The 23743-nt window shown below is 40.9% G+C and overlaps 2 protein-coding genes across 2 annotated transcripts in view; both read left to right on the top strand.

Moving 5' to 3' along the window:
* The first annotated feature begins 7425 nt into the window (after window positions 1–7425).
* LOC115134707 (C-type lectin domain family 4 member M-like) lies at window positions 7426–11907 on the top strand. The gene is made up of 7 exons (XM_029668897.2): window positions 7426–7608; window positions 7923–8016; window positions 8794–8895; window positions 8985–9311; window positions 9434–9576; window positions 9661–9770; window positions 9873–11907. The coding sequence occupies exons 1-7, from the start codon at window positions 7477–7479 to the stop codon at window positions 10009–10011; spliced, it is 1047 nt and encodes a 348-aa protein (XP_029524757.1). The 5' UTR covers window positions 7426–7476; the 3' UTR covers window positions 10012–11907.
* Window positions 11908–21392: 9485 nt separating this feature from the next.
* LOC115134069 (protein O-mannosyl-transferase TMTC2-like) overlaps window positions 21393–23743 on the top strand; it is a 165775-nt gene continuing 163424 nt past the window's right edge. The window contains exon 1 of the mRNA XM_029667654.2: window positions 21393–21803. Within this exon, the coding sequence (XP_029523514.1) occupies window positions 21721–21803 (83 nt within the window). The 5' untranslated portion in view covers window positions 21393–21720. The remainder of the gene's footprint in view (window positions 21804–23743) is intronic.

Here is a 23743-nt window from a genome sequence, read left to right as displayed (position 1 = left end):
TAAGAGTGCTCCTGTGCTTGAGTGTATGCTGAAAGGGACAGGGGCGCGTGTCTGGCAGGACGCGTGTGGACTGGCGTGCACCAACCTGACACTTGATGACTTGCAGTGATTCCCTTTCCTTGCTTTGCTTGAGAAAGAGAAAAAGGCATTTTGAGAAATCCGCAACATTCCTCCCGGAATGTCTATGTCTGTATAGAATAGATGTGAGGTATTGGCTGCATCAGTCCAGACAGATATAACCATAGGATTTCTTGTTTTACTTCTAAAAAGCAGTAGCTTTTGCAAGCTAATTCTACTAAGGATCCATTCAATCAGATGATGTTCATTGTCAGCAGTACATGCTGCTAATTATTAATTCATAATATAAATGCCTAGTTGGCAATGCATTTATATAAATAGTTTCTAAATAAATACATGCTTGTCCTTTCTGGCAGTTATTTACATTGTTCCTTGTCCTTTCTAGTTCCTCTCTGTGCTGTGTGAATAAACCGAGTGCTCCATCTTGTCCTGAAGTAACCTTGACCTCTTCTGTTGAGTTGCAAATGTGTACAGCTACCAGAGCGAAAAAGACTGATGCTTTGAGCTTCATGGGCATTGAAAACATTGCCCCCTGTCCCATAATAGGAAGTGACTCGTGGATATTGCCCAAACTGAGAATTCGTTCCCACTTTACATCACAAGTGCACATACCTGAATGGCCACGAGAACTGAGACAAGCTAAAAAAACTCAGTTCCCCAAAGAGATAGCGGAGGCAGATGCTGCAGCGTGGGTGCAGGAGAGGAAATATTAAAGTTATTTATCTGTGACTCATTCAATCCGGCTTCCACAAATTCTATCCCGGGAATATTGAGAATTAATCTCAGAACAACCCTTATGCTTGTAAAAAAAAAGGACACCTGTTACCCTCATAGCCAGAGTTCAAGACAGGCCTGCTCCCCTTAGACACGTGAAAAATACACAATGTATCCAGTGTCTTGTAGTCTGTCACAGTTAAAAGGCGAAGGCACTGAGGGCATTGACACCAGCACATGATGGACTAAGAAGAGTGAGGTTAGACTACTGGTCATCTCACTGTAGAACTGGAAGTGTGTTAACATAATGGGAGTCCATGCCCCTCTGGTTAAAGAACCTCTGACTTAGTCAAGTTCAGTCTAAGATAACATTGGAATTCCCTGATTATACAGGGAGCTTTCCACTTACTTTCCCACTCAGCATTTAATTGCTTTTTAAAATTGGATTGTCTCTCTCTCTTTGCATCATTACACTTGGCGAGAGCCGAAGTCATCGTAAATGATGGTTCCCCTAATTTTATATAGCCAGACAGCTGAAGAGTCCCAAGACGCTACTACCCTTCAGCAATGTTAAAGCCTGTACATGTTCTGAAACAGTACCACACATGCCTGTGTGAGAGACATCCACCCTCCCAGCCTCCTCATTATTAACAGGCCTGCTGCTGCTGTAGTAAAACTCTCTTCAGACTAACGCGGAGGGAAACAAATGATGTGGCACCATGGCACTGATTCTAGACCTATAATGAGTACATCGTCAATATCCTACTCCATCTAGCCATCAGCAGCCTGTCCCCCTATCAAGCCTGAAGTGACAACATTATTTATTTTGAAGACATCTATTTTGCTGCAGTGCAAGCCATGTGATAGGAGGAGTATTTTGAGCAATGATATAAAGCTAATGATCTCATGTTTTCCCTTATGGCTGTGAGGCTGCCCAATATGGAACTAGACCGCTGCACAGATTGGACAGCAGAAGGGAGGTTTGATGTCACAACAGGGAAGCACAATATGATCAACAATACAAGGTAGAGGAAATGAAGTAAAGAGAGGGAATAACATTACAGAACAAAGAACTGCTGATGGTGCTACAACAATGTTACTTTTGCCAGAGATAATGCATTCATATGCGATAATCCCACGTTTTATTTTTATTTTTTTATTTTTTTTATTTCACCTTTATTTAACCAGGTAGGCTAGTTGAGAACAAGTTCTCATTTGCAACTGCGACCTGGCCAAGATAAAGCATAGCAGTGTGAACAGACAGCAACACAGAGTTACACATGGAGTAAACAATTAACAAGTCAATAACACAGTAGAAAAAAAGGGGCAGTCTATATACATTGTGTGCAAAAGGCATGAGGAGGTAGGCGAATAATTACAATTTTGCAGATTAACACTGGAGTGATAAATGATCAGATGGTCATGTACAGGTAGAGATATTGGTGTGCAAGAGAGCAGAAAAGTAAGTAAATAAAAAACAGTATAAAAACAGTATGGGAATGAGGTAGGTGAAAATGGGTGGGCTATTTACCAATAGACTATGTACAGCTGCAGCGATCGGTTAGCTGCTCAGATAGCTGATGTTTGAAGTTGGTGAGGGAGATAAAAGTCTCCAACTTCAGCGATTTTTGCAGTTCGTTCCAGTCACAGGCAGCAGAGTACTGGAACGAAAGGCGGCCAAATGAGGTGTTGGCTTTAGGGATGATCAGTGAGATACACCTGCTGGAGCGCGTGCTACGGATGGGTGTTGCCATCGTGACCAGTGAACTGAGATAAGGCTGAGGTTTACCTAGCATGGACTTGTAGATGACCTGGAGCCAGTGGGTCTGGCGACGAATATGTAGCGAGGGCCAGCCGACTAGAGCATACAAGTCGCAGTGGATCCAGTTTGCTGAGTAGAGTGTTGGAAGCCATTTTGTAGATGACATCGCCGAAGTCGAGGATCGGTAGGATAGTCAGTTTTACTAGGGTAAGCTTGGCGGCGTGAGTGAAGGAGGCTTTGTTGCGGAATAGAAAGCCGACTCTTGATTTGATTTTCGATTGGAGATGTTTGATATGAGTCTGGAAGGAGAGTTTGCAGTCTAGCCAGACACCTAGGTACTTATAGATGTCCACATATTCAAGGTCGGAACCATCCAGGGTGGTGATGCTAGTCGGGCATGCGGGTGCAGGCAGCGATCGGTTGAAAAGCATGCATTTGGTTTTACTAGCGTTTAAGAGCAGTTGGAGGCCACGGAAGGAGTGCTGTATGGCATTGAAGCTCGTTTGAGGTTAGATAGCACAGTGTCCAATGACGGGCCGAAAGTATATAGAATGGTGTCGTCTGCGTAGAGGTGGATCAGGGAATCGCCCGCAGCAAGAGCAACATCATTGATATATACAGAGAAAAGAGTCGGCCCGAGAATTGAACCCTGTGGCACCCCATAGAGACTGCCAGAGGACCGGACAGCATGCCCTCCGATTTGACACACTGAACTCTGTCTGCAAAGTAATTGGTGAACCAGGCAAGGCAGTCATCCGAAAAACCGAGGCTACTGAGTCTGCCGATAAGAATATGGTGATTGACAGAGTCGAAAGCCTTGGCAAGGTCGATGAAGACGGCTGCACAGTACTGTCTTTTATCGATGGCGGTTATGATATCGTTTAGTACCTTGAGTGTGGCTGAGGTGCACCCGTGACCGGCTCGGAAACCAGATTGCACAGCGGAGAAGGTACGGTGGGATTCGAGATGGTCAGTGACCTGTTTGTTGACTTGGCTTTCGAAGACCTTAGATAGGCAGGGCAGGATGGATATAGGTCTATAACAGTTTGGGTCCAGGGTGTCTCCCCCTTTGAAGAGGGGGATGACTGCGGCAGCTTTCCAATCCTTAAACGTTACCTCATGCATCACCAACAGAATGATGATCTGTCTTCTGTTTCCAGCTTGTTTGTCTTTCTCCCTTTCCATTGGTATGGGTGAATGAATATACATATTCAGGTGGGCTTCATTGGGTTGCGGTAGTGTAATTGGGGAGAACGGGCTCGTGGTAATGGCTGGAGAGGAATGAGTGGAATGGTATCCAGTACATCAAAGACATGGTTCCCATTTGTTTGATGTCATTCCATTAGCTCTCTTCCAGACATTATTATGAGCCGTCCTCCCCTCAACAGCCTCCACTGATCTGGTTGGTTATCCCTGTATGTCTGTCCATCACCCTCATTATATTTTATGTGCCAGTCAAAGCGTATTACATGTGTATCCCTTCAAGAAGGGCCTGTACAGTAGATGCTACCATTGGAGTTCATACAATGTTACTCTCCACAGCCAACTTCAGTTGCTGTAAGTTCCACTTTTTACCACACTCACGTTTCTTCCACTTTTAAACTTCTTTCCAGACAGTACTTGTTTTACCCCCAGAAGTAGTCCTTAAAACCTGTTATTACCCAACAATCCCAGAGCAACGTCCCTGTACATCCTTGAATATGTAAGATCTGAGGATAGTTAGACAAAGCAAGACGGACACCTCACATGTGTCGGGGCTGAAGCTTTATGGACTCATCAACAGAATGAGAGTGCTCTGAAAGGGCAGCAGCAGGAGACTTTAGCTCAACCAAACCCAATAGCACAAGTGTTTTTCTTAGAATGGAGGGAAATGAGAAACCTTACTGTCCACCAGTCTTTAGTAGCACATCTGGAGCACAGAAAGAGTACAATGACAAAGAAAATGTCAATGGTTGGATGAATTGATTAAATCCAATTTTAGACATAAAATGACATTACCATTAAAACACTTAATTTATTGCAGTGGGCTAAATCAGGGTCAACCAGAATGATTCTTGGTAGTCTTAAACAAATCTACTTTGAAACAAAAGTATACACCTCGTGCACACATGGTTGTGGACTTAAAAAAGAAGACACCTGTACCATGTCAGATATTGAGTTGAAATATATTTAATTTTGGAGTTTGCACTCCAATATTTCATTTTACATACATCACATAAAACTGCACTATAACAAAACTGTTTGACATAGAAACATCGGATTTGTCAGGATTAAAGAAATAATCTTTATTAAATATGAAATTATGAGAAATATAAATAACATTCTACCCATGAGGCCAAAGAGGGCGCTTTTGGTCATTGACTGCAGGAAAGGGCTTACAACATACAAGAAAATCAGAAGAAGGTGTAACATTAATTTGCATAATAACAACCTGGATCAGGCAATGAATAGTGTAATAACTTCCCAATTTGTTAATTCCTATCAGAAGCACATTGAGAGACAAGTCTAGTGCATTGCATACTGAGACATTTAGTGGTCATTTAAGTGATAATGACAGAGAAACTTTTGTTTGGAGGATTTAATTGCCCGGGTGTTGTTAGGCTTCGTGGACATTATCACTTTTATGCAACCGGTTACCAACATATTCAAATAATGATTGACATATTTTCATTAAAACTTTATTTTGATGAACGTATTCATGCTATTTCATCCTTATAGTTCTGACACAGAGGTAGCGTTGCTACCCAAACCTGCTAGTCATTCGTTCTATTGGTTCAGTTGCCAGAGGTGTGACCCAGTCGTTTTGTTCTAAATCTATGGACGCGACCCAGGTGTTCGTTCTAAATGTTCCATTGCCATGATGGTGGGCAATGTTCTTATCCCTTGCTCACTAGCTAGCCAACTTTGGCTAACACAGTCACGTCAAACAGTACAGCCATAATAACAGCAAAGTACCTGCATTTGCGTTTGTTTAAACTGTTTTCTAGTGATTTTTTGGGGATACATCCATAACAATGAGCTAATGATGTGCAATTTCACCTGGCATAGAACATTTGCTCTCTCACCAGGCCACTGTTCAGAAGAGATAGCTAACACAATCACTTCAAACTGAAGCTGGAATGACACCAAACTAGCTGCCTTTTGTGCTTTTCTATTGACATTTCTTTGTAGATATCCATAACAATTATGCTGATTCATGACTTCGTCTGGCTGAGAAAAGCTGCCAGTCTGTCTCTCGTCCCGACTCCGACACGCTATAGATCCAATTTCAATATTGAAACAATGTTGCAAATGTCGGAGAGACAGACAGCAAGGTTATTTCAAATCCCTGCTGTTGAAAACTAAAGGCTAGTCTGAAGGAAATGGGAGATCTGATGACCAATTTACTCCTTTAACAAAGAGCACCTTTTATTTACCAACATCAATTATTGTGTACGAGGCAGCACTTCCCTGTCACGTTCTGACCATAGTTCTGTTATTTTATTCTTTGTTTTAGTATGGTCAGGGCGTGAGTTGGGGTGGGCAGTCTATGTTTGTTTTTCTATGTTGGTTTTTGTGTTCGGCCTAGTATGGTTCTCAATCAGAGGCAGGTGTCGCTAGTTGTCTAGCCGTTACATTCCCTTCTTTGTTCAAGAAAGTACAAATTCTTCATGATGTACAGTAAGCAGGGCGGCAGGGTAGCCTAGTGGTTAGAGCGTTGGACTAGTAACCAAAAGGTTGCAAGTTCGAATCCCTGACCTGACAAGGTACAAATCTGTCGTTCTTCCCCTGAACAGGCAGTTAACCCACTGTTCCTAGGCCGTCATTGAAAATACAAATTTGTTCTTAACTGACTTGCCCAGTAAAATGAAGATAAAAATTAAAAAAGCAAAAAGAGCAAACATAATGTATAAACATAAAACCTTATTTTATACAGTCACTTAAATTAATGTATAATTAACTCAACAGTGATTTATTGATCGCTGCTATTGAAGATATACATTATGTAAAATGTGCACACACTTTGTGTGTACGGGTGCCATTCTTCCACATCTAGTTCAGTGTATATTTCTTCAAGGGAGCATCTTTCGTCATTCCAATCCTCTGGTCTGTTGAATGGGGTACAAACTCCCCACAGTCCTGTTCTGTTTCTTTCCAGCTGTTAGGCTGTCCATCCCCCCCGCAACCTGCAGTTGAAACAACACATAGACTCAAACTATCAACTATATCAGAGCCTACTACTCCAGTCAGTGATTTCTTATAGACATATCCCTCTGATTGACCCTGATTCGGCCCACTGCAGTAAAATGTTAAACCAGAGATGTTTCTTGTCCTTCTAAACACCATGTTTTATTAACCTCACGTATCAAACCTTTTTTAAATAAATTATAGATGAAAATAGCTTATAGCAAGGAACAATTCTGAGAGGCATTTCAGGAGAGTGACTTGAGTCTGCTTATGGAGCATTTCCTTTTGATTTCACAATATCTGCATCTGCATAATAATGCAGAACGAAGAGAGAAAGAACAAGAAAGAGAGAGGGAAGTGAAACAATTAGAGTGAGAGTGAGAGAGGAGGAGAAGTGCCATTGACCAGTACAGCGCCATTGACCAGTACAGCGCCAGTACAGTAGAAAATATATCAGCTAAAGAATGTTGTTCTGTAAAATCTTCTTTCGATCATGAACTGCACCTCGTCTTCTAAAGAACTATGACCTCTCTTAAAGCCTATGCAGCACCTTTCCTGGGAAATCACATTATCTTGACTTCCACCTAACCATAAGGCCTTAGACAGATGGATAGTTTCTTACTAATCATCACATTTGATGGGTACGCCCAAATCAACCACAAGTTACAATGGTACATTATTACTTCATAACTGTTTGACCAAGTAACGGTATGATGACGTTGGCACAAAATGTACTGTACTTTGGACTATAAAACATGTTTGGTGACCAGGATGTTGCGTTTGGTGCTAGATCAATACATTTCAGTACAGTAGGTTCATCATATGACTTAAATCCACACAAGTGCAATATATTTGGATTCATCAATTTTCAAATGTCAAAGACCGTGGTAAGAATTATTTCCATTGCATTTGTTATTTTGTATTCATTGTCTGACTATTTTGTTGGCTAATGTGTCACTGAGGGTCTGAGAATCTGTCTGTTTATGTGTGCTTTTTTGGCATGCTAGTATATTTGACTTTTTTAGCTTCAGTGTTTTGGGTTATAGTGTTTTTGATAGACAAACTTTGCCAATACATACTGTACATACATACATACTGCGGCCATCAGATTTTCTGAATGTAGACCTAAAGTACTGCAAGGTACAGGCACAGTATCTGAACATATGTGTACAGATACCTGAGGAAATCTTTACAAACACAGGTAGAAGACAATGATTCCAGCACAATGAAGATATTGGATATTGATGACGACACACATAGCATGACCAGAACAAGAGATGGCGTTAAATATTCAGGTACCAACACACACACACACTAGTGGTGCGGGTCAGTTGTTTGTTCACCCGCACCCAACCGCATTTGTTAATAATCCATCTGCAACCGTCTGACTATTTGTGATAGTGAAAATCTGAGGACCGCACCCGACCGACCCTAACCCACTAATATACAAAATGTGTCATAGGCTATAGTCAGAGACAGCGGAAAGATTTTTTGACATGATTTGGATATGTTTCTGCTTATAATTTCTGACATTTTGGTAGGCTATTTCTTAGTCAACTTGTCTATAATTAGATACATGCAGCTTCTCTTCTGTCATTATACTGTATGTTGCCCTAGAACAGGGCTTCCCAAACTCGGTCATGTGGCCCCGTTGGGGGCAGGTTTTGGTTTTGCCCTAGCACTACACAGCTGATTCAAATAATCAACGCTTGATGGTGAGTTGGTTATTTAAATCAGCTGTGTAGTGCTAGGGCAAACACCAAAATGTGCACCAAGGGGAGGCCCCAGGACAGAGTTTGAGAAATCCTGTTCTAGAAGACTAAATAAACCCTTGCTCACCAGAGTAATGTCATACATCGATAGAATTAATACTTCCGTCTAGTTGGGATTGGTCAAGTTTTCTCTGTCAAACGTTTAGGGACCGGGGAGAAAATGCAATAATCGAAAAGAAGGGAAAGATTTTCTGTGCAAAAGATCCAAATGGCGTCAGTTTGACCAGTTGTAAGGAAATAGAATGCTGTGAAAATGACCCAATATGTTTCTAATAAGATTGATAATATCTTGTGATGTAGTACATTTTCAGTGGTGGAAGAGACCATACAAAGTTGCTGCATTGTGTCTGGGGCTGCTGTGTGTTCTCCTACTGGCTGGGATCATAGGCCTGGGTGTACACTGTAAGTTTAGTATGTTCTCACTAAAACATTGATCTTCTTCAGTGACATAATTATTGATAAATGTTTTCAATGTTTCACTGTTCTCCTAGTCACTGGTCAGCATTATTCTCCAGAGAGAGACCAGCTACAGACCAGTTTTAGTACTCTGACTAAAGAGAGAGACCAGCTACAGACCAGTTATAGCACCCTGACTAAAGAGAGAGACCAGCTACAGACCAATTATAGCACCCTGACTAAAGAGAGAGACCCGCTACAGACCAGTTTTAGTACTCTGACTAAAGAGAGAGACCAGCTACAGACCAGTTATAGCACCCTGACTAAAGAGAGAGACCAGCTACAGACCAATTATAGCACCCTGACTAAAGATAGAGACCAGCTACAGAGGGAGACAATCAGACTGAACAAGAAGCTCAAAGGTGAGTAAAATTACATTTGACTTCATTAGAAGTCCTTTCTGTGTCATGTTGTTTTCTTGCTACTTCATTCAATGAGAGTGGTATCAATCAATGATTGTAAATAAAGTAAGGAAAACTTCTAGGGAGACCTTGTCACGAAGGATGGATAAAGTTCGAAACCAGCTGTTACTTCTTCTCAACTGTGAATAAAACCTGGGAGGAGAGCAGAATGGACTGTATAAGGAGAGAAGCACATCTTGTGATCATAAACAACAGAGAGGAACAGGTGAGAGAGATAAAGACAGAGAGAGAGAGGTGGGAGATAGAGGATATGTATGAGCAATGTCTTTTTTCTGTGCCGCAATGACAGGTATTTATCAATGGGTTAAACGGAGCAAATAAACAAATTTGGATTGGTCTGACTGACACATTTGCTGAGGGAACCTGGAAATGGGTGGACGGCACACCACTGACTACCACGTAAGACATTTGAAGAGTTCTGTTTCTATTAGAAATCACTGACTGGAGTAGTAGGCTCTGATAGAGTTGACAGTTTGATTCTATGTGTTGTTTCTACTTCAGGTATTGGGGGGATGGACAGCCTAATAGCTGGAAAGAAACAGAGCAGGACTGTGGGGAGTTTGTACACCGTTCAACAGACCCAGGGGATTGGAATGACGATGGGTGTTCCGTTGAACAATACTGTGTCTGTGAGAAATAGGATTATCATAGATACTCTCTCTGCACTGTCATTCATTTAAAGGACCTCTCTATGTCCTATGTTACTCCTTTTAGTCTTATGTCTGAAGACAGATGTTATTTGGTGGAATGGTACTAGATGTGGGAGAATGCCACACGCTGACAAACACACACACATGTACAGTGCCAGTCAAAAGTTTGGACACACCAACTCATTCAAGGCTTTTTCTTTATTTTTACTATTTTCTACATTGTAGAGTAATCGTGAAGACATCAAAAAGATCAAATAACACATATGGAATCATATAGTAACCAAATAAGTGCTAAACAAATCTAAATATATTTTATCTTTGAGATTCTTCAAAGTAGCCACCGTTTGCCTTGATGGCAGCTTTGTACACTCTTGGCATTCTCTCAACCAGCTTCATGAGGAATGCTTTTCTGACAGTCTTGAAGGAGTTCCCACATATGCTGAGCACTTGTTGCCTGCTTTTCTTTCACTCCGCGGTCCAACTCATCCCAAACCATCTCAACTGGGTTGAGGTCGGGTGATTGTGGAGGCCAGGTCATCTGATGTAGGACTCCATCACTCTCCTTCGTAAAATATCCCTTACATGGCCTGGAGGTGTGTTGGGTCATTGTCCTGTTGAAAAACAAATGATAGTCCCATTAAGCACAAACCAGATGGGATGGTGTATCGCTGCAGAATGCTGTGGAAGCCATGCTGGTTAAGTGTGCCTTGAATTCTAAATAGATCACTGATAGTGTAACCAGCAAATCACCACCACACCATCACACCTCCTCCCCCATGCTTCACAGTGGGAATCACACATGCACAGATGGTCACGCCCTGACCGTAGATAGTCTTTTTATGTCTCTATTTGGTTTGGTCAGGGTGTGATTTGGGGTGGGCATTCTATGTTTTTGTTTTCTATGATTTTGTATTTCTATAATTTGGCCGGGTATGGTTCTCAATCAGGGACAGCTGTCTATTGTTGTCTCTGATTGGGAACCATACTTAGGTAGCCCTTTCCCTCCTTTCAGTGTGGGAAGTTAACTTTGTTTGTGGCACATAGCCCTTAAGCTTGTTTTGTATTGTTTATTGTTTTTGTCGGCGTCATCCTAAATGAAAGGAATATGTACGCTCACCATACTGCGCTTTGGTCCGCTTCTTTCGACGGCCTAGACAGAACTTCCCACCACAAAAGGACCAAGCAGCATGGTAAGGGGGACTCATGGACTTGGGAGGAAATCCTGGATGGTAAAGGACCCTGGAGGCAGGCTGGGGAATATCGCCATCCCAGGGAGGAGCTGGAGGCAGCAAAGGAGGAACGGCATCGTTACGAGGGAACATGGCTAGCAAGGAAGCCCGAGAGGCAGAAATTCGACAAATTAACTTTTAACATAGCACAACCGTTAATTGAAATGCATTCCAGGTGACTACCTAATGAAGCTGGTTGAGAGAATACCAAGAGTGTGCAAAGCTGTTATCAAGGCAAAGGGTGGCTACTTTGAAGAATCTCAAATATAAAATATATTTAGATTTGTTTAACACTTTTTTGGTTACTACATGATTCCATATGTGTTATTTCATAGTTTTGATGTCTTCACAATTACTCTACAATGTAGAAAATAGTACAATTCAAGAAAAACCCTTGAATGAGTTGGTGTGTCCAAATGTTTGACTTGTACTATACACACACAAATTGTGTACACATTTCACACAATGTACATCATTCAATAGCCACTGTCAATATGTAGTATCACTGGAAAATTTTAGTCATAGATTAAAGTGACTGTATAAAATTATGTTTCATGTTCTTACAGTATGTTTGCTGCTTTTGCTTACATTGTGCTGTACACTAGCAAGGCGTAATTTCTGCTTAGTCAATAAATCATTGAACCTCGATGACATTAAGGAGTTTAAGTCATTCCCTTATTGCTCTCTTACTCTCCTTTGTAATACAGTCGGTAGAGCATGGCGCTTGCAACTCCAGAGTTAGTGGGTTCGATTATGAAATTAAATTATGAAAAAAAGTATGAAAAAAGTATGAAAATGTATGCAATCACTATTGTAAGTCGCGCTGGATACAAGTGTCTGATAAATTACCAAAATGTGCTCCATATTGAGTTAATAGGGGGTGGCAGGTAGCCTAATGTTTACAGCATAGGACTAGTTGAATCCCCGAAGTGACAAGGTAAAAATCTGTCGTTCTTCCCCTGGCAGTTAACCCACTGTTCCTAGGCCGTCATTGAAAATAAGAATTTGTTCTTAACTGACTTGCCTAGTTAAATAAAGGTCAAATACATTTTTTAAAGAAATAGCAAGTAGAATTGGATTCTTTGGTCCCTGCCGAAAAAAGCCTTAGGTTTGAAAGTAACTATCTAGCTAACATAATTTACTACAAATACTACATATTTAAATGTCCTTGTTTTAACTATACTGCTTTCACTGTCAATGCAGAATATATTGCCTGATCACAGACATTCACTGGCAGATGGGTTACAGGCACATAAAGTTGAATTAATTCTTGAAATGTATTACATCATCGTCTCTTGCTGTTCAGTGAATGGCCACATTGATACCTTCCTTGCTAGATGGGGAACTCTATTCAAATAGCATTTCATCAATTGCCTTGGGTGCTTGACTTTGTCTGAAACTGGGATGCAAATATATATTTTTATACTGTTTCTTCACAGAGGGAATTAAATTTACTATTTTTCTGGTCCTGCTGCAATAAATTATATTGAACTTGAGTACTCCAATTAAAAAATATATGCATTTAAAAAAAAATCTAAAGCTCAGATGGTTTTTTTCTTCTTTTTTTCTCTCTTTTAATGATATGCCAACAGTGCTCAACAATGTCTAATGTATCATAACCATTACAGATAACAAATCATAATAGCTAAATTGCCCCATATATTCAGTCAATAAAAAAACAAGTGGCATTTATGATTGATGTATTGAAACTGTACTATTAACTGGTTATATTATATCGTGGAACACAATCTTCAAAAAGACAGCAACCTCAGCAGTGGCGCTTGCTTGTAGAAGCCTATGGCTGTGCAATGGCATAGCCTTATTTCATTAATGTAGCAGACAAGACCCTCTTATTTCCCAAACACTTATCACAGTCAAGACACTCCTATTTTATAGTAAAAAACATTATGTAATATAACATAATAAAATTGAAATGTTTTCTTTTTCCAAATAAAAAAAGTTGTAATTGCGAAGTGATGCGCATCTTGAGTCTAGAATAGTTATTTTCAAAGAGTGATCATTTGAAATGGGGCTCAATTTGGCAAATTGGTTACAAACCAAAATCTGTCTTCTTTTTGATACGTGGTAATGAATTATGGCCACAACATCTGTTTGGTGAGTCAGGCTTAATTATTCTGATGAAAATATGGTATTTGTCTTTATCAAAGCATATTTTCAGTGCGGAATCTGTCTATGTTCAGGGGGTGACATCCTAACCCTAGGCTAACCAATTCTTAAACGGTACTGACAGTTTGCAAAGTAGCTTAAGCGGAAAATACAGTGAATTCATAAAATCTTCACACCCCTTTGCTTTTTCAACTTACATTTTTGTTGTGTTACTGCCTGAATTTTAAATGGATTCAATTGAGATGGTTTGTCATTGGCCTACAAACAACACCCTATAATGTCAAGGTGGAATGGTGTATTTCGACATTTTTACAAATTTAGTAAAAATGAAAAGCTGAAAAGTCTTGAGTCAATAAGTATTCAAGCCCTTTGTCATGGCAGCCTAAATCAGTTCAGGTGTGAAAATGTGCTTAACAAGCCACATAATAACTTGCTATTATGTGTTTTTTCCCCGCGTTATTTGTAACTTATTTTGTACATAATGTTTCCTACATGTACATACTACCTCAATCAGCCTGACTAACCGGTGTCTGTATGTAGCCTCGCTACTTCTATAGCCTCGCTACTGTATATAGCCTGTCTTTTTACTGTTGTTTTTATTTCTTTACTTACCTATTGTTCACCTAATACATTTTTTGCACTATTGGTTAGAGCCAATAAGTAAGCATTTCACTGTAAGGTCTACCTACACCTGTTGTATTCAGCGCATGTGACGAATAAACTTTGATTTGATTTGATAACTTGAATGGGCTCATTCTGTGTGCAATAGTAATGTTAAACATGATTTTTGAATCATCTCTGTACCCCACACATACAGTTATCTGTAAGGTCTTTAAGGCAAGCAGCGGATTTCAAACAGATTCAACAAGCATTTTATTTGTCACATGCTCCGAATACAACAGGTAGACCTTACCGTGAAATGCTTGTGTGTGTGTTTTGTGTGTGTTTGTGTTGGAGTGTCAGTGTCAGTGTAGTACAGTATGTGTGAGTGTGTGGTTAGAGTTCAGTGAGTGTATATCAAGCCTGTGCCAGAGAGCCAGTTAAAAAAATTATAATAGATAAGAATAAAATAAGGGGGTAAATGTAAATAGTCCTGGTAGCCATTTGATTAACTGTTCAGCAGTCTTATGGCTTGGGGATAGAAGCTGTTAGAGAGCCTTTTGGTCCCAGACTTGGCTCTCTGGTACTGCTTGCCGTGCGGTGGCAGAGAGAACAGTGTGACTTGGGTGGCTGGAATGTTTGACCATTTTTTGTGCCTTCCTCTGATACAGCCTGCTATAGAGGTACCGTACACACTACCCTCTGTAGCTCCTTGCGGTCAGATGCCGAACAGTTGCCATACCAAACGGTGATGCTCTCAATGGTGCAGCTGTATAACTATTGTAGGATCTGAGGTCCCATTCCAAATCTTTTCAGCCTCCTAGGTGTTGTCGTGCCCTCTTCATGACTGTGTTGGTGTGTTTGGACCATGATAGGTCCTTAGTGATGTGGACACCAAGGCATTTGAAGCTCTCAACCCTCTCCACTACAGCCCCATCGATGTAAATGGGGGTATGCTCGAACCTCCTTTTCCTGTAGTCCACAATCAGCTTCTTTGTCTTGAACACATTTGAGGGAGAGGTTGTTGTCCAGGCACCACACTGCCAGGTCTTTGACCTCCTTCCTATAGACTGTCTCATCATCGTCGGTGATGAGGCCTACCAACGTCATGTCGTCGGCAAGCTTAATAGTGGTGTTTGAGTTGTGAGTGGCCACGCAGTTGTGGGTGAACAGAGAGTACAGGATGGGACTAAACACTCACACCCCTGAGGGGCCCCTGTGTTGATGGTCAGCGTGGTGAATGTGTTGTTGCCTACCCTCACCATGAGGTGTTCAGTTCCAGGTTACTTAGCTTAGAGATGAGCTTGGAGGGCACTATAGTGTAGAATGATGAGCTGTAGTCAATGAACAGCATTCTTACATATGTGTTCCTTTTCTTCAGGTGGGAAAGGGCATTGTGGAGTGCAATAGAAATTGGATCATCTGTGGATCTGTTGGGCAATATGCGAATTGGAGTAGGTCCAGGGTTTCTGGGATGATGGTGTTGATGTGAGCCATGACCAGCCTTTCAAAGCATTTCATGACTACAGATGTGAGTGCTACGGGGCGTCAGGTTATCTGGTGCTCTCAAACATGGTTCAGTGTTGCTTGCCTCGAAGCAAGCATAGAAGGCATTTAGCTCGACTGGTAGGCTCGCGTCACTGGGCAGCTCGCAGCTGGATTTCCCTTTGTAATCCGTGATGGTTTGCAAGCACTTCAACATCCGACAAGCCAGTATAGTAGGATTTGATCTTATTCCTGTATTGATGCTTTGCCTGTTTGATGGTTCATCAGAGAGCATAGCACGATTTCTTATAAGCGTCCGGATTAGTGTCCCGCTCCTATAAGTGTCCGGATTAGTGTCCCGCAGCTCTAGCCTATAGTTCAGTGCGGATTTTGCCTGTAATCGATGGCTTCTGGTTGCGATATGTACGTACGGTCACTTCCGGTAGATGGGTAAAAAAGCAGACATTACCTTTAATATCCCTTTGAGCATGGTGAAGTTATTAATTGCACTTTGGAAAGTGTATCAATACACCTAGCCACTACAAAGACAAAGGAGTCCTTCCTAACTCAATTGCCGGGGGGAGGAAACCGCTCAAGGATTTCACCATGAGGCCAATGGTGACTTTAAAACAGTTACAGAGTTGAATGGCTGTGATAGGAGAAAACAGAGGATGGATCAACAACATTGTAGTTACTCCACAATACTAACCTAATTGACAGAGTGAAAAGAAGGAAATGTACACAGAATAAAAAATATTCCAAAAGATGCATCCTGTTTGCAACAAGGTACTAAAGTAATACCGCAAAAAAATGCACTGCAAAGTAACTCGTTTTTTGTCCTGAATACAAAGTGTTATGTTTGGGGCAAATCTAATACAACACATTACTGAGTTCCACTCTCCATATTTTCAAGCATATTGGTGGCTGCATCATGTTATGGGTATGCTTGTAATCGTTAAGGACTGGGGAGATTTTTAGGATAAAAATTAAACGGAATAGAGCTAAGCACAGGGCAAATCCTAGAGGAAAACCAGGTTCAGTCTGCTTTCCACCAGACACTGGGAGATAAATGCACCTTTCAGCAGAAGAATAACCTTAAACATAAGGCCAAATCTACACTGCTTACCAAGAAGACAGTAAATGTTCCTGAGTGGTTGAGTTGCAGTTTTGACTAAAATCTGTTTGATAATCTATGGCAAGACTTGAAAATGATTGTCTAGCAATGATCAACAACTAATTTGACAGAGCTTGAAGAATTATGAAAATATGAATGGGCAAATATTGTACAATGCAGGTGTGCAAAGCTATTAGAGCTGTAATCGCTGCCAAAGGTGATTCTAACATGTATTGACTCAGGAGTGGGAATACTTATGTAAATTATTGTATTTTATTTTCACTAAATTTGCTAACATTTCTAAAAACATGTTTTCACTTTTTCGTTATGGGGTATTGTGTATAGATGGGTTATAACAATAATACATTTAATCCATTTTGAATTTAGGCTGTAACACAACAAAATGTGGAATAATTCCAGGGCTATGAATATTTTCTGATGGCACTGAACACAGGAATGCAACTATTCCAACACTGCAGCTCATTGTTGGAATATATGTGTGTTCACTCAAGAAATGTGTGTAGAGGGATCGGTAAGAATGCAGTTGAGTGAGTGAGACATGGAGGGGAAAGGGAATTTAGAGAGAAGAACTGTGTGATGCTTGGTTTGGTTTATTTTTTGTTGTGCTCCGCAAATGCCTGTCGGCAAATGCACATGTAGGCAAATGGTACACTAGAGACAAAGCAAATTAATGTTGTCTTCAAGATATAACATTTTAAAAAGTCAAAGCACATTCCACCAAATAGTTTGACAGTATTTAAAGAATAAAAATATTTCTGGTTAACACCACCCACAGTCAGTCTAAGGCACTACATCGCAGTGCTAGCTGTGTCACTACAGATCCTGGTTCGATTCCAGGCTGTGCCGCAGCCGGCCGTGACCAGAGACCCATGAGGTGGCGCACAATTGTCCCAGCATCGTCCGGGTTAGGGGAGTGTTTGGATGGCCTGGATGTCCTTGTACCATCGCGCTCTAGCGACTCCTGTGGCAGGCCGGGAGCATGCATGTTGACACAGTTGCCAGGTGTACAGTGTTTCCTCCTACAAATTGGTGTGGCTGGCTTCCGGGTTAAGTGGGAATTGTGTCAAGAAGCAGTGTGGCTTGGCGGAGTCGTGTTTCAGAGGACGCATGGCTCTCGACCTTTGACTCTCCTGAGTCCGTACGGGAGTTGCAGTGATGGTACAAGACTGTAACTACCAATTGGATACCACAAAATTGGGGAGAAAAAGAGGGGGAAAAAATATATATAATATGTATATATATATATATATATCAAAAATTATACTTTCAAAAAATAAAACACCCCCTACAGTCGATGTCCACGTCCCCGCAGAAATCAAATTACAATAATAAAAAATACCCCATCAAAATCCGTCAGTTTAAGCTAGAGATATCCGTTTTTTTTGCATTGGATGCGTCTCAATCAACCACATCCACCTATGTCACACTTCCGCATCTACTGTGAATGTTGACAGAGCTAGAGCAGTGTTTGTCAGACCATGAGACATCCCAAAAATCATTTTTCACACAAAATCATCTGCAGCATTCAAACGGTTTGGCCTAGAAACTATTTTGACCCCTCGATGGATAGTTGACTCTCACAAACAAGATGGTGTTCTCCTTTTTGCTCTACGACCCTCACAAGCATCTTGAGACTCATCTGAACTCAGTACAGCCGATCTTAAAACGTCTGTCTTCCACCTTCACACTAATATGACCCTTCTGTGCAAAGGTGAGACTCTTGTGAGGCCTGTAGGATGTAGGATGCCCACCGGCCTCACAAGATCCGTCTGAAGGTCCCCGTTACCGTTTGAAAAAGTTAATGGAAGTATATAAGGAGACTGTTCAGTGCCAAAAATAAGGGGTTAAATACATGTAACAAAATATATAATTACCTATAATAATAATTCCTTATCTTTCTTAAGAACAAACTTCCTTCAGATAATTTTTTGGTGACTATCTGTTGTTCCATGTAGTGCTTCTGTTATTCAATGCGTTTGTATGGGCTAGTAGCAGTAAGGCCAAATAACATTTTTCATCATAAAACTATTCTATATATTTTTTGATACTTCAAGGGATCTTAAAATTCCAAAATCAAATAGCAAAATATTCCTTGGTATGACCTTAAAACAATATATAGCTTAGTTATACGCATCCACTTAGCTAACTAATGTCAACATGACATCACCTACAAGTGTGATCAGAGATTTCTATTGGAGATGCAGTTCTAACCTATCTTCATACCAGTGGAGGCTACTGAGGGGAGGATGGCTCATAATAATGGCTGGAACGGAGCTTATGGAATGGCATCAAACACATGGAAGCCATATGATTGATTTATTTGATACCATTCCACCCATTCTTCTCCAGCCATTACCACAAGCTCGTCCTCCCCAATTAAGGTGCCACCAGCCTTCTGTGCTTCACACTGTACTGTCTTTGGTATATTCTTGCGAGCTACTCATTGACAGCCCGTGAGCTACCGGACATTCAGTTTTCTCCAAAGGTCCAACCTTTGGTAGGCTGATGGATGTCAGTGGCAGAATCTCAAATGCATACTCCTCGCATCCTCTCTCCTTCTCAAAACCCATTGGAGGAGAAAGCCAGATGTCCCTCCCCTCTGAGGCAAGGAGAGAGGACGCAAGCAATTGAGATTCTCCCAGAGGCTGCGATACAGTGAAGCCTAATCAGACATGCCTGTGCTCATCATGGTTCTTACAGGCAAAGTCAAATGACAAAATTTGCTTGTGGTGGACGCCTGTCAAATTATATGTAGGAACACCTTGAGTGCATTAGACATGAAACAACGATACAAATGTAACGGTACAACAAAATAGATGAACAATTTTCTTTTCCAGGTGTCTTTTCCTTTTCAACACCAATGGTACAACTAGTGCTTTTTAACTGCACTAAACCAAAACAGTGGTGTGTGGGAGGGAAGCAAAACTTTCCAGTGGGCTAAAGCATTCATCTTGAGGCGATGGGGGATGCAAAATGCAATCTGTTAATTATTATATCATATATAAAATGGACATATCAATTTTAATGCAGACTAGCTCAAAACATTACTAATCATTGAAAAGGGCAAATTACCCAATGGATCGTGATACTTTTTGGTTAAGAAAGTGGGAGTGCAAAAAAAAGACATTTGCACTTCTATTTTGAAAGTGGAGATGCTCTGTTATCTCCATTGCTCAAGCGCCTAAGTGCAGTGTACCATACTGGCCTCTTCGTCTATGGATCACACTATGGAGCACAGAGATTGATTCTGTTTTTAGTTTTTCTCATCTGTTCCCCCTACTTCATCTCAATCTTTCCATATCCAAACACTCAAATGGTTATATTATTCCAATAGTGCATATTGAAAACACTTGCTTTCGTGTAAAACACTTGATACAGTTGGAAGAATGACTGTGCTGCATTGCTTCAAAGTTTGACTCCCTGTTGCTGAGAACAGTCAGTGTTGCTCTTCTTGCTGTGTGAGCCCTCTACTGGATGTTTTCAAAGACCAATGGAAGCACTCTTCGTAGTAGCCTGCAATGGCCACAAAAGTAAATGATTGCTGTAAAGACACCCCGCCTGATTCATACTAAAGGAATGGATCTATTATAAGTGTTTTATAACCATGTTGTACATTATGGATAGTAATAGGTCATTCAGATATTACACCTACTTCCCCTGGAAATATATTCCCCCCCAGGCGGTCATATTATTTCTCTGCCGTAGATTTCTTTAACACAATTTAACTTCAAATGATCTCCTGAGGTAGCAGAATTAACTCCACTCCATGGTGAAGGACGTTTCTGATGTTGGTGGTTGTATTTGATTCATGTTTATTGAAAAAGTATGGAAATAAAGAAAGGCATGCAAATACTAAGGACGAACACAGGTACAAGGTTGGCGTTTCATAATTTACATTTTTAAAGTATTGATCTTGGGGAATCGATGTAGTCGGAGCTAGATTCCACAACGTCTTGTCTCTGCTCCACTCCGTTGGTAGAGTATTCTAATCAGAAACTTCGTTCAACATGGAGTGGAGTTTAGTCTGCTTAGAATATGGTTTGTTCTTTTTTTATTGGACTATTTTTTCTGCCTCAGGTTTATTGCAATTTAAGTGGAGTGTTTTGCCTCTGAAGACAAGCCTCAATGGAATATTTACTACAGGGTTAACGTGCCGTAACACTTTAGAGAAGACACCTGTCATTTCAGATTCTCATTTCTGACATACAATCCTTAGTCTCTAATCAAATGTCTGTTGATTGGTTATTTAAGAGTAATGAACAACAACCATTATGCCATTTCAGATTTTATAATCCAGTAATCAACAGACATTTGAAGCCTGAATAACTCATATTTTGTATCCTTGTAGGTCAGTAGTTCTATTCAATTAGTTTCAAATTATATTTATATAAAAAAAATGGTTTCAGCAGAGGGTAGATCAAACCTAGTGTTTGTATGCCTGGCGCAGTGTGGCCCTAACCAAGTACTGTTTATAGCCTACTGCTCGGTTTAAAACCAGATTATGCGACTATGCTGTGTATACAAAGAGCTCCCCAGAGGTTGGAAAAAACACGCGCGACCGGTGTCACTGTTCCTTTAAACCAAGAATGGCATATTCACACTCATAATGGGCTATATAATCACGGCTAGAATACACATAGAAGGCTACGGGGGATACCAGCGGTTCGCAATCAAGAGGTGTGCCATCACCATGCAGTCAAACCTAATCCTCAAGTCATTAGCATCCTTTCTTCTATTCACTGTTGGGAGGAGGGGCATCGCACATGCGCAGAATATCCTTTGAACCACACGCGGCTCAATCACGACGTTTATCCAGCGGACCACTCACTATGCATTATAGGAGCAGTCTTGTAGGAAAGGCGTGCAAATGCAGTTACAGAAACCGTAAATGCTGGCCGTTTTGCTCTATTTCGTGTCGGATCAAAACTGCCCTCCTCGAGCTCAAAATGGGTTAGAAGGAGGATGCCTGGATTATCCACTTTCAACACTTTGCGAGGATGGGGAATTGGAATTTCTGTTTTCGTAGAGACTTCTTGACAAAGACGGAGAGAGAGAATAGAGATCGGATTTGAGATCTATCTCCACTGTTCTTCGTTTTCTTTTCTTGTTTTCTTTTTTGAGAAATGATTGCAGAATTCGTGTGCAGCGCTGTGGCTTTGGTCCTCTATGTCAACACTCTGGGCGCTGATTTCTGCTACGATGACAGGTACATGATTGCATGACAGATGACGCCCGCCTCCGATGCCATTGCTGTTCTTGCCCATATTGTCATACAACACAATGGTTTTGCATAATGGTAGTTTATTGCTTGGCATAGTAGGAAACGTGTTCACATTTCTATACAACATTTCGCGGTAGCGTAAGGAATGGCGGGCCGAGGGAGGGTGACTTCTGTCAGCTCCGTGTTGGCGGCAAGGTCTTGGTAAACAGCAGGTATAGCTTGCCAGTACACAGTGTCACTGCATAAAGTTTGAATCCTGAGACGATAATACATTATTGCAGGCGAAATTAACCTAACGCTACAAAATGATTATGGGAGTAATTTGATACGTTGTATTCCATAATCACCATGTCCATGGCACGTCACTAAAATAAAACCGTTATCATGACCAAGTCTTTTCAAATTACGTGTGAACCAGTCGTATTTGTTAGGTGCTGTACCGTCCCGAGAAACAGGTGAATCATATTTAATGAATATCATTATTCTAACAGACAATATTGATTGATGATCCTAAACAAATTAAATAAGCCAACCCTGTTTTAAATAGGCAATAGGACGTCTTAAAAACAGCGTGCTTTATTAGGCAGATTAATACATTGATCAATTCTCAAGTGGTTCATGCTCCATTGAAAAGCAACGGTCTTAAAAGTAGAGATGCGTTCAGTTCAGTCTGGGCTGCACCGTGAAAATGTATCTGCCTCCAGGGAAACAATATTTCTCCCGGGCCTGAGAATGTATTGTGCCAAACAGATTTAAGTACCTGTAAGGAATGAAGATCTTAACACAAAACCTAAGCACTTTTCTTTTACCAACTTCTTACTGCTATAGACCTACTGCTGGGCATTTAACCCGCTATGGCCTCAGTATATTAGCTTGGTTGATTTATTAATTGATTGATTAATAATTTAAATATAATGTTTTAACTTGTAATGCCTGATGTCTAAATGTACACAAGATTTAAAACTAACCTGGTGGTCTATGATAAGCAAGTAATGCAGTGTACTACATAGGAGGCTTATACTGTAATGCGGATGCCAATGTATTACACTTCAATCATTTGGTCAATAGCCTAACTGCTTATAAAAGGTTTGATACATGCAGAATTAGAGCCATCATTGTTATGTATTTGGACAGCTATGGCCTATAGGAAATTAAGTTATTAGTATAAGTGCTACTGTTTCTATGGATGCATTGAGACCATTAAAATGTAGCCTGGGGATGCTGTTCAGTGAGCGTAAATCTACTGCACTCATGCCAAGTGGTGTGTTGATGTTTGTTTTTTAAATGTTTTTTTCCCCCACATACACCAGATAGGCCCACTGAAATGTGTTGTTTTACAGGGTCAGCCATAGTAGTGCGGCGCCACTGGAGCGAATTAGGGTTAAGTGCCTTGCTCAAGGGTACATCGGCAGATTTTTCACCTTGTTGGCTCGGGTATTCGAAACCAGCGGCCAAAGTTTCATTGTAATCTTATAGCCTACATTTTTGTGATGGAGTCATAAACTTATACAGGAGTATACGCCTTTGTACTTTGTGCTCAGGACACACCATCACTCATGTGACAGCAGTGGTGTTCAGTTTTCATAAATCTTCCTGGGAGTGGCTACAATGTGGAGAGGGTTAAGGCCACCACTGACTGCTGCAGGACCACTGAGATGTGTCAGTGTACACATTCTACATTTCAGCCTCCAGGTTGTAGTGTGTGTGTGCGTAGCACGCACCCCCATGTGAATATAATATCCTCAATTTTAAACTAATGGCCATTGTAATAATAGTCTATCTTATGACAAACCCACTCTTTTACTGTGCTGAAGCCCAAACCATATCAACTGCTATTTGTTTCTGAGATATCACATACTAACTATCCTATCTGTTTTTAGCGCTGGCGTTTTGTTCAGGCTTGTACAGTATGTAATTAGTAGTCA

The sequence above is a fragment of the Oncorhynchus nerka genome, linkage group LG9a, assembly GCF_034236695.1.
Source record: "Oncorhynchus nerka isolate Pitt River linkage group LG9a, Oner_Uvic_2.0, whole genome shotgun sequence".
NCBI classification, from domain to species: domain Eukaryota; kingdom Metazoa; phylum Chordata; class Actinopteri; order Salmoniformes; family Salmonidae; genus Oncorhynchus; species Oncorhynchus nerka.
This window is presented reverse-complemented; position numbering and strand designations above follow the sequence as displayed.

Coding starts and splice junctions, on each gene's coding strand:
- LOC115134707 (XM_029668897.2), top strand. CDS start 7,477: ATGTTTGGTGACCAGGATGTTGCGTTTGGTGCTAGATCAATACATTTC. Junction 7,609..7,922: donor TTCAAATGTCAAAGACCGTG/GTAAGAATTATT, acceptor TTACAAACACAG/GTAGAAGACAATGATTCCAG. Junction 8,017..8,793: donor AGATGGCGTTAAATATTCAG/GTACCAACACAC, acceptor CTTGTGATGTAG/TACATTTTCAGTGGTGGAAG.